The 11,737-nt window shown below is 39.8% G+C and overlaps 1 protein-coding gene across 1 annotated transcript; it reads left to right on the top strand.

The window, feature by feature from the left end:
* Positions 1–3,254: 3,254 nt before the first annotated feature.
* LOC140931964 (uncharacterized) lies at positions 3,255–10,208 on the top strand. Its single transcript, XM_073381643.1, has 4 exons — positions 3,255–3,450; positions 5,047–5,312; positions 9,062–9,209; positions 10,087–10,208. The coding sequence occupies exons 1-4, from the start codon at positions 3,255–3,257 to the stop codon at positions 10,206–10,208; spliced, it is 732 nt and encodes a 243-aa protein (XP_073237744.1).
* Positions 10,209–11,737: the final 1,529 nt, after the last annotated feature.

The raw sequence follows: 11,737 nt of genomic DNA, 5'->3' as shown, positions 1-11,737 counted from the left end.
AAAAAAAAATAGATAAAACTACTCGTCGAGAACTACGAAAAATGATTTAGACCGGCTGAATAGATTCAGACGCCGATCTTATTTGCATCTGAACTACGTTCAAAAGGCGAAAAATGCTCATTTCGGTAAAACTACTTACAAAACACGTTATAGCAATTTATGCACTAGGTTCGGTACATGAAAAGTTCGGCGTCTGAATCAAAGCCGTTCCAAAGCGCTCTAAAGGCGAAATTTCCGGCTGGGCTAGGCGAAAAGAACGGCTGAGCCGCTCCACATTGCAACAGGCGTTCCTAACTGATTCAGACGCCGAACTTTTCATATACTTAATTCCATGTATTGGGTTCGGCTTATGAAAAGTTCGGCGTCTGAACCGGGCCTAAGGCCACTAAACTAGGTTCATGTGATAAACATTCTGTATAATGCTAAGACTAGAATGTCGATATGTGCTCAGTATCCCGACTAGAGTTTTTCTTCTGTCTGAGCCGCCTATGTCACTAACTGAGAAATTACCTTTCTAACTCACCAGCATTAATATCGTCACAGGGCATTAAAATAGTTGTCTTTTGCTGCTTTTCAAGAAAGAAAACGAGGATAAAGATATGAATTGGTTAAAACAACTGCTATTCACATCACTTTTCCAGCTATTTGTGACAATAGTATTAAGTTTAGGTCTACAAAATTAGGTCCAAGTACATTGATAACAATTGAAAATCCGATTTTGAAGCTTAAATGAAACGAGTTGGCTGGGATCCAAGGAAACTGACAAAATCTAATTGTCATTTAGCCCAAATAAGGACATTTCCAAAACTTATGTTCATGCAGAATTAAGACACGTTCATTTTTTTTTTCGCTGCGCGTACCATGAATACCACAATTTCATGGGTTGTTACGTTGTTGTTGGAAGTCGGCAATCTCCGGAGTGCGTACCTCCAATAAATGCCGTCGTTATGCATATGAGTACCGCTCTGTAGCCAGAAAATTAGTAATGACCGCCTCACTGGAAACTTCGCTTCACGCATGAGAATGCTTTCACAACAGCATTTGAGAACAGGATCCTTAGGGTAATTAAAACAACTTCAAGAGAAGAATATTTTTTAGGGCCTCTTCATATGAGCCCGGTTGACCGGGCTGGCCCGGTTTCCGAGATCTCGCCTCACCTCTAAATCCTTTGTAAAATTTTCGATGTGTTCATATGAGAGGGGCGGGCTGGCTCGGTTCCCGAGATCTCGGTTTTTCCAACCGAGATCTCGGTAAGCGGGCTGGAAATTTTGCCATATGAACACTTCATCCCGGTTACCGGGATGAACGGCGGGATGAATTCTGGCGGTCCGGATGGCATCGTCTTGCATTGCCTGCTGTATTTTCCACATCATAAGCATCCCATTTAACTGCAGTGATACAGCTTTAAGAATTACCGATGCTAAGATAGGCCCAAAAGTTAAAATTTTTGTGTTTCGCTATGTTTGCTTTGTTTCCTAAATATGGCGCCAGAACTCGTACCCAGGATCTTTGACCTTTTCTCATCTCGGAAACCGGGCTGAAATTTCTCATATGAACCCAAAGCAAAATTCATCCCCGTAACCGAGCCAGCCCGGTCAACCGGGCTCATATGAAGAGGCCCTTAGCTGAAGAACTCAAGGATAGGGAAATAATAACGCAACCCGTGTTACACGAACGCCATCCATATTGGTATGCTCAGTTGAGCAAAAGAAGGGTAGGAGAGGTCGCTTACTGGGTCGAATAGAGCCAGTCGACGACAGCGCGACAGCGGCACGAAAACGTCACTAAAAAAGAGAATTTGCGCTGTTTCAGACTTCATCGATTTAATCCATCTCATTCAATTTGCCAAAGTAGGTGAATTTTCCTGGAGACAAATTCTTATAAGCAGCATCCAAGTATAAAAGAGTACAAGAAAACCGTCGTGTCTTTACGACCTCTCAGTGAAACCTGAAGTTAGGTAATTTCACGTCATAGTCGGCAAAGGCAATGTACCATAATAAGCTAAAATAAAGTGCAATACACGTTCAGAATTGTAGCTGTTTGCTTTTTAAACCTATTACGGTAAACAACCGCTAATAGAAACCTAGTTGATTAAGAACCTCCTGGAAGAAATTTGCCACGTTGATATTAAAAAGAAACAAGAACTGTTTAGCCAAGTAACACAAGCAATGGCAAACACGTTCTTATATTTGGGCTACTGTTAAATTTTGCGTTTACGACGTCGTTCCCCTCGCTGTCAATCGCGTATTTAGTTTCATGTTTTATGAAAAACCAATTACGCGAATGACAAGGGTCGCGAACGAACAAACCTCTGCTCGCAGGATATATTTCTAAGAACCAAAAACCAAGTTTTTGAGTTTTCTTCCCCAAAAGTTTTCCCTAAAACTTAAGACCCTAATTAAGAAATTACTTAGCCTTAATTGCCAATAAGCACCCCAAAAATACATGCACCCATTTCGCCAGACTTAATTACTGTAATTGCTTTTTTGACGTTCTTGCTGCCATTGCCGTCGTCCTCGTGGCTGCTCGCACGTCATATGCAATAACGATTTCCCACTGTTCTCGAACAGCAGAGGCTTTCAAATAGGCAGAAGTTTGCACAGTTACAGAAAAGGTAATCTCCTTCACAGCCCTCGGCCCGTAGTCACGTATAGTTTCCCCTGGTGTTCCCAAAGCGTGGGGACGGGGAGTTTTGAATTCGTTTGCGTAGGCTGCAAAGGAGCGTGACCATGGAAAAAGAAGATCTTGGTTTTATGTAAAACTAAAATGAAAAACTTTTGGGAGAGAACTTCTTAGTGAAGATATGTTATGGTAGTTTGACTGGTAACCTCGTTTGCATTTTTGTTAGAGGAAGTTATTTTATAAGTCGGGTGATAATGTCAAACAGGTAGATGTTTACTGATCGTCACAGATGAACATGAAAAGAGAGCAAATGGCCATGGATCTGACACTGAAAAATAGCTGTAAGACTCTTATTCTGTCAATAAAATAGAAATACCTGTTGGAACCCAAACGGCTAACTTATATGAATGCGGGTAAATGGAAATAGGTGGTTATATCAAATTTCGCATTAAGAGCTTAAATTAGAAACGAACCGAACTGATCCCTAAATTAATAATACCAGCAAGAACTGGTAGGTAAAACAGAAATTTGTGTAAAGAACGTCATTAAAAAAACGTTTAGTATAGGATAATGATAGTGATATAAGATATTAAGATGCACTCCACGAATTTGATGCCTAATCTGATATTAAAATGCGGCTTTTTAATTATTCATCTCAGCGTGCAATTAGGAAAACAGGAACATTTTATGGTAAACTGAATTTTAGTCTGTCGTCAGGGAATCAGCATAGGAGTTGGAGTCTTACAGCAACGGCTTTCATGGATTCCATTAAGTTGCTCGTTTTTCTTGCGTGGATTTCTTATGGACTGTGTGCTCTGGTGTATGCTGGTACGTGTTAGTGTCTACCTTCAAATCATTTCTTTGAGTTTGAAGGTTGTTAAAAGTATTCGGTCAGCTACTAGTGCTAATTAAGATCGTATAAGTCGCTTTCTATAAGAGACTAATTAGTTACCCCATGTTAACTTGGGATGCATAGCAACGCCAGTGGCCAGCATTACAGGCTTTGACGGTAAAAGCCGAGTTTAAACGCCCTTCCGACAAACTAACATAAACAGCTACCTAAGCAAACTCGACAGTGAGACTTCCACTTATTTTGAGACTACTGGTCCAAATTGCTTTATGTCCCCTTTAAAATACTTTTGCCGTCCAAATGTATCACGAGAGGTATTTCTTGATCGCCAAAACGGTCGCAAAAAAGGCAAAACAAAGCACTAATTTAAACAAAGATATGATCGTCGCAGTTGTATAACTACAATTTAAGCAATTGCGCATTAATCCGAAATTATTTTGGGGACTTAACGGGATTGGAACTCATGACATCTGCGTTAGCGCTGCAATGCTCTACCAACTAAAGTATGAAGACCAAAACATTGGGAGCAGACCAATGTGTTGAGTGAAAGGAATGAAACATAGAATGAACTAGATGATTTGAATCAACAGTGAACTAAGTTTGCCGCTTGTAGACGTCATTGTGGACGCGCGGTTCACCAAAGGATATACAAATACTCGGAAATATATATGGGTCAGCTGGGTTTGCAGGCCGCTACGATCCACGCGCGATCTGCTTGCTACGCGTGCGACAAATGTATAAACCTCGGCATCGCAAGAAACAATTCAAGCACCGAAGAACTATCGCTCGATTTCATCTCTTTGGGACTCGATTAACATGACCTTCCAATGACTGAAAGATTTCTAAAGACATATTGTGAAACGAGTTGCCTGTGTTGGGATATTACTGATTACAAAAATATAAAACAGGAAACTGATCCTTACGGCAAGGCGATGAAGAGGTAAACAAAAGAATAAAAGTAAAATAACAAGTTTATATCAAACAGATATTTTGAAAACCAACCTAACGAAATTTACAGTCATTTGAGGGAAAAGGCATCAAATGGCAGCCGTTTTGGGCCCGATAAGCTCCAAAAGGAGAAAAAGAAGGGCGAGGAGAAGAAAGGAGAAGAAAAAAAAGCAATGTTTGCACTCTCAGTTTTTATCTAAATAGTCACTTTGGACTTTGTCAGATAAAAAATGTTGGACACAAAATGTCCATTTGGCGGTAACGTTATCAAAAACCGGCTAGAAGGATATATGTGGACTTGCTGATATTTTATATTTTGGTATCAATTACATACACAGAAAGTGGATTTACTAAATTCATGGATATTGCGACATCATCCCCCAATGACCACTTGGGATTTCCAGCAGTTTAAATACTGTCCTTTCTCAGCTTTCAGCTGTTGTCTCCTGCAGACCTTCATTACTCCTTTGGACGGTTTCATTTAAATGCACCGATTATTCGTTCTCATTTTCAGAGCTCTTCTAAATTCGTCAAGTTACACGTCGGATAGTACGAACAGGCCTCGAAACAATAATACTATATATTGATTTTATTGTCATAAAATCTTTCCCGTTTTGTTTCTGTAGTTCTGGGGACAGAATACAACCGGGTCATAATTTTCAAAGGACCAATGGCAGACAAAAGACTTCCAGGTCACGTGATAAGAACTGAAAGTGTGGACAATGAAGGTGGCTGTAGAGTGAAGTGTTTTCTTGAACCAAACTGCGTGTCCATCAACGTGGGTCCTGCAGTAGCGGGGAAAAGACCTTGCGAACTCAACAATTCCACTGATGAAAGCCCTGCACAGTCTGCTCTGAAGAGAGAAAGTGGTTATATTCATTATGCTGTTGAGGTAATACGATAATAGAGAAACTTAGAGTCACTACGTTTAAGGCAAACGTGAAATTGTACCACGTGAATAATTTTTCCCTTAACTTGCGCTTTACTTTTCATTTCTTCTATCCCAAAATAAAAGTTAGTAGCCTCACGTTAGTTTTGCCTATACTAGTTGTTTTGAACTACTTTTTTTAGCTGCACGTTTTTTATTTCGAGAAATTCTGAACTCCACTCTAAATCACTTTTGCAAACAAATTAATTCAAGGCCAGTATCGCATATTCTTAATATCTACTGTAATTAAAGATCAACAAGTTTTATAACTAATCATAACTATAACAAAATTCTCAGATCTGACTGGTTATAAACTGCCCTGATTTCAGCCTTATAGGACAGTTTAGTAGGACTGTGCGCGTCATGCCTAAGTAATTGGACAGTACGCGCCATCACGTGCGGGCTTAAATGGCTGTTTTTTCTTTTTTTCATTGCTAGCAAAAAAATCTTGGAATTTCCTGTGTTTTGATTTTAAAAAGATTATTATATATTACAAACTTTGTTAAGGTTATGATTAATTGGTAACAGAACTTCGTGTCGTCCAATTCAGTCTGTAATCATACTTGTGATTAAACAAATCGGACTTCCCCGGATTTTGTTAATCATTCGTATGATTACAGACCGAACTGGACTCCAGTCAGTCCTGTTACCATTACTAATGATGTTTCTCACCACTGAGAAGCCTCACATGGTAATAGCTAGCTAGCCTGCGTGGCAAGCGTTTGAGGGAAGGGAAGGAAACCCTCTCTCCCTCCTTGCGCGCCCCCCACGTTTATCTCGCGCCCAAAACTCCCTTTCCCTTCCTTTTTAAACGCCTACCACCGGCTAGGTAATAACCAGCAATAATTGTCATATTAAGTATCCAAGTTAATAAGAGGGTAGCAGTTTTACGAGTTTTGATTGACACCCGTGATTCAGAATATCCTTTAGCTATTCACTGGTTTGAGACAGAAGTACAACTGAAAATGGCGTCTTATTTCGCGAAAGTTTCGGACGTTTTCAACGATACTCGAATTCAAAGCCTAAGTCAGACTTTTGAAGGAAAGCCCCTTTAACTTTCCCCAGACAATTAGCTGTCCGTAACCTGTCTTTATTTCTTCTGTCGTTCCGTCACAATCTTTTCATTAACATCTACAACTTCACTCTCAGAACGACTCGTTAACTAGTCTTCTACCTCTCCATCCTAAAAAGGGGCGGATCCAGGATTTTTGGATGGGGGGGGGGGGGGGGGGGGGGTACAAACTTTGGTTCGGAAAGGAATGTTGAAATTTTTTGCGGCAAATTACTTCTCTCCCCCACAGCCACCCCTAACGCCTTCCCACCAGCCGCGGTTGCACGTTATAATTCCTTGGCCCCTTACCGTGTATTTGAATTCTACTCCTAAGGGATGCATGATTGTCGACCGGCTGAGAAAGCAGAGACGACCACGTGTTTCTCAATCTGTGAACGCCCGTCTCCGTTGGCGCAGGAAATACTGCTTTGCGAGCAGGGGCGAACAGATCATAGGAGAGTACCCAAAAAGAAATACATGTTTGATTACCCCTGGAATTTAGCTTAGTGGCAAAGTGCAAAGCGCGCTTCATTAAAACAAAAAAACAATTCAGCCAGGTAAAAAGTGATATACAATTCTGTGGATGTAAGAATTTCAGTCTCAAAGCGTCAAGTTTGATAGGGGGGTCTGGACCCCCGACCCTCCTCCTGGATCCGCCACTGCTAAACTCTGATTATGTCCTCCTCCTTCTATCTATTTACATGTGGATGTATTCAAAGGTGGACCCATGCAATCATCCTGCCATAATCAGTATCTTTCTATCAGTATCTCTTGGAAAAACCCTCATATCTTTTCTTAGTCATTTGGGTCTCCTTTGTCTTTCACAACTTCAGTTTGTCTCTGACCTCTTCATAGTATCTCGTGGTGTCCTGGTATTCTTACCTCTGTAGATCTATCTTTACTCGAATCTCTTCCCTTCTATCTGTTACTGGATATGGCGAAATATACGAGGTGTGTCGTATCAGCCGAAGTCAGGCTGAGGTAGTGGATAATAAGAACACCCTGGCGCAGCGAAGAGCAGTGATGACGGCGCGCACCTTCTGCCAATGTGGTCAGTGTTTGAATCTTAGGAACTACGCCATACTTAAGTTGAGTTTGTTGTTGGTTCTAGCCCCTGCTCTTAAAAGAGAGGTTTTTCTCCGATTACTCTCGTTCTTTATTCTTCTCAGAAACCAATATGTACTAATTCAAATTCGGTGCAGAATGCTAGACGTAGAATCAGATTTGGGATGTGCTACTTCATTTTTTCACTTATTTCAACTAGTTTTAGTCAACGAAAAGTTTTTTTTCCCTGGCGAATATTCTTTTAAAACAGTCGACGAACCTCCAGTGTCTTTTTTGTCTTCTTGCAGCTTATTTTCCATTCAGTTATTCGCTAAATCGTCTTCGCCAAGCGTTTGAAATCGCGGAGACGAAGTGAATTAATAATGAAAATGATAACGATAACGATAACGATAACGATAATGATAATGATAACCATAACGATAACGATAACGATAACGATAATGATAAAGATAACGATAATTATGATGATAATGATAACGATAACAATAACGATAACGATAATGATTTAGATAATGATAAAGATGATGATAACGATAACGATAATGATTACGATAACGATAATGATAACGATAATGATAACGATAACGATAATGATAACGATAAAAATAACGATAATGATAACGATAAGTAATGGTAACAGGACTGAGTGGAGTCCAATTCGGTCTGTAATCATTCGAGTGATTAACAAAATACGCGGACGTCCGATTTGTTTAATCACGAGTATGATTTCAGGCCGAATTGGACGACACGAAGTTCTGTTACCAATTAATCATAACTTTAACAGAATTTGTGATATAATAGGCTATTTTTTAAATCAAAACACAAGAAATTCGAAATTTTTGTTTTGCTAGCAGTGAAAAAAAAAAGCCATTTAAGCGCGCGCGTGATGACGCGTACTCTTCAATTACTTAGGCATGACGCGTACTGTCCTATCAAACTGTCCGATTAAGGCTGAAATCAGGGTAGTTGATAGCCAATCAGATTTGAGAATTTTGTTATAGTTATGATTAGTAATGGTAACAGGACTGAGTGGAGTCCAATTCGGTTTGTAATCATACAAGTGATTAACAAAATTGGACGACCGCGTAGCGGGAGTCCGATTTGTTTAATTACGAGTATGATTACAAACCGATTTGGACGACACGAGGTTCTGTTACCACTTAATCATAACTTTAACAAAATTTGTGATATATAACGCTCTTTTTAAAATCAAACACAAAAAGTTCCAAGATTTTTGTTAGCAGTGAAAAAAAAAAAAAAAAAAGCCATTCAAGCGCGCGTGATGGCGCGTACTGTCTAATTACTTAGGCATGGCGTGTACTGTCCTATCAAACTGTCCTATAAAGGCTGAAATCAGGGCAGTTGATAGCCAATCAGATTTGAGAATTTTGTTATAGTTATGATTACGATAATAATAGTGATAACGATAATGATAATGATAACGATAATGTTAACGGTAACGCTAATGATAATGATAACGACAATGATAACGTTAACGATAATGATAATGATAGCGACAATGACAATGATAATCAAAAGTTTAAAATGGTTATCAAAATTATTATGACAAAACAAAAAAATATTGAATTATCTTCAGAATATTTGTAAAATGAACGGAGATCCTTGCCCTGCTACAGAGAATAAATTGTGTCAGGTGGGATTTACAGACAAACGCTACAGATGTGTCTGCCGTGATGGATACAGACATCGAGAGCATCCTACTGATCAGTCTGATCAGTGTGTAGGTAAGATAGAGAGCTAGGAGACAATAACTCATTGTTTGTCAACTGTGATGCCCCAGCAACAACCGTGTGTCTATTTGTTTTTGTGTCTAAAGCCGTCAGTCAAGTAAGCAGTGTCGTGTTAAACGGACAGCTTGTCCCTCAGTATTATAGCATCAACTGAAAGCTAATATTGATCTAAACGTGATGAAAAATGATGGAAACTATCACCAGCCACATTAATTGAAGCTAACGATGACTTCTACGAACGATATATTTTAGTTCCAGAAAACATCCAAACCAACGGGCAACGGAAATTCTGATTGGATGGGGGGTCCAAGGGGAGGCAATTTCCGAGGAGTAGGGGTGGCTTTTCGAGGTCTTGTTTCCGGATTGTTAAGCTATTAAAAAGTAACAGCTCCTCTGCTGAGCAAGCTGCCATTTCTTTTACTGCAGTTAACCGGCGTTTCAAAGCAAGAATTGTTGTTTTAATTGAGGAACTTTGCAATACGGTCGGCTGAATGCTTTTTTTTTAACGGCATCTCCACCTGAATAAACGTCCAGTTATCTAGCGGTTGCTTTATTACACTATTGTAATAATTTAAATTATCACCTCCACCATATGGTGCGGAACTTACAGAGCGGGGCTCCAATTTAAGTGTGTCCTTATAGATAACCTACCCAGCCCAGGAGAGGTTAGCCACACCACCGGCCACCTAGCCTGTTCCAAGCGTTCAGATAGTGGAGAGCGGTGCGAAGTAAAGAAAGCGATGAAAAGTAGAGGGGGACTGGGGAGAGAGGTGCGGGAACGCTTGTAAGAATTTTTAACAAAAGTGTGTTCCGGTATACCAGATCCTGGTATACCCTCTGATTGGTTGATTTTGACAGTTTTTGTCAACAGTGGAGCGTCTTCGATCACAGCGAGAAATGCGATACGGCGGTGATGACAGACTCTACGTCCCGTCCAGAATTCGAACTCGCAACAAACACAGCGCTGAGTGCCTTTCCGAACGTGGAGGCTAAACGCGAAGAGCAAAGGAATTGTTTAAAACACGTAGTCGGCAGGATAGATGTCTTCGCAATTTCACCGACTGGCTTTGGAAAAAGACTTATTTTCCAGCTTTTTCCTCGAATAAAGCGTGCGTTGGAATGAAGGCAGGGTAGAATGCCATTTACGATTGTTGTGGTAACGCCGTTGATTGCCATCATGAAAGACCAAGTGGAACATTTGAACAAAATCGGAGTAGCGGCGGCAATGATGGGAGAAGATGTGGATGAAGCCGTTAAAAGTGGAAGCTGTGAAATTGTATGATCCTTAAAAATTCACTCAAAGGCGTACTGCAGTCACAAATCGTGGTTGTCTAAGGAATGGACAAAAGGACTTCAAAAGGAAAGCTTGGAAATTATATATATTCACGCTGGGGCCAGACCCACCCCTCGAGCGATCATTTTTTTCATGAATTTTTAAAACAATATGGCGGCATTTTTCGCGCAATGTCTCATGGGGAGCACCATATCTCCGCGATCTCGTTTCGAACGGGTAAAAGAGAGTCCAACTTTGAAGCCTGGGTACCACTGAAGAGCTATTGACCGCCATTTTCGTTTTCTGTGGTTGACAAGCTTTAGTTTGGTGTGTCATTTGCCCGTATTCTGTTTTCTTTTGAAACGTAATGGAAGAGGAAACTGTAGTGTGTTTGGAGACTTGTCATTCTCTTGAGGCATCCAGGTTAGTGAATTATACGCCTAATTTTTCCGGTATTTTTGAGCGAATTCAAAAATTCTAAAATCATACGATTTAAGTTCATTGACCATATAATTCGTTTGTGAACAAAAAATCTATCTTTTGTCATCCGCTTTAAATTTAAAACAAGCCCTTTATTTTGCTTTCTGACAGTTCCATTCAGCGAAAGAGAAAGGCACGTTTTGATATAGGCCAGTATCAAAAAAAGTTAAAGCAGATGAAGCAACGCAAACTTGAAGCACTGGTAAAAGAAAAAATAGATAAAGAAAATGTAATAGTAGAGCTTAAGAAGAAGTCACAGTCACTTTCCAACAAGATAAACTACAGAAAGAGGAAGGTAGGAAGGTAGCAAGGTAGTGATTTCGCTTGAAAATGTGTAGGAACCGGTCATTTTGTGTGGAGAGGGGGAGAAAAATTTTTAAAAAGTTTAGGAGGGGGACAAGGGATTTTTACATGGGGGACCTTAGTTTTTATTAAAATCATTAAAATATCTCTGAAACAAGACATAAAATTCTGGCAATGGTTAAAGAAAAAGTTGACAATGTATATTGAAGTCATAGAACTTAATAAGAAAGACATCAGATTAACTGTGCAACAAGATAGACTATAGCAAGAGGAAGGTAGGAAGGTAGGAAGGTAATGATGCTTTAGGGACTGGTTATTTTGTATGGAGAGGGGGGACAAAAAATTATAAAAAATGTGAGGACTCAAGTGTTTTTTTATATGGGGGTCATAGTTTTTGTTAGAATATTTTTATTCAACAGTAGACAGAGATTTCCAATCTAGTAAATGGCTAGTTTTCAATTTCATC

The sequence above is a fragment of the Porites lutea genome, chromosome 1, assembly GCF_958299795.1.
Source record: "Porites lutea chromosome 1, jaPorLute2.1, whole genome shotgun sequence".
In the NCBI taxonomy this organism is placed as follows: Eukaryota; Metazoa; Cnidaria; class Anthozoa; order Scleractinia; family Poritidae; genus Porites; species Porites lutea.
Note: the sequence above shows the minus strand (reverse complement) of the source record. Positions and strands in the feature narration are given on the sequence as shown.

Excerpts from the sequence above, each read along its gene's own strand:
- LOC140931964 (XM_073381643.1), top strand. The coding sequence starts at position 3,255 with ATGCGGCTTTTTAATTATTCATCTCAGCGTGCAATTAGGAAAACAGGA. Across the intron at positions 5,313-9,061 it reads ATATTCATTATGCTGTTGAG|AATATTTGTAAAATGAACGG; the intron begins GTAATACGATAA and ends AATTATCTTCAG. Across the intron at positions 9,210-10,086 it reads TCAGTCTGATCAGTGTGTAG|TGGAGCGTCTTCGATCACAG; the intron begins GTAAGATAGAGA and ends TTTTGTCAACAG.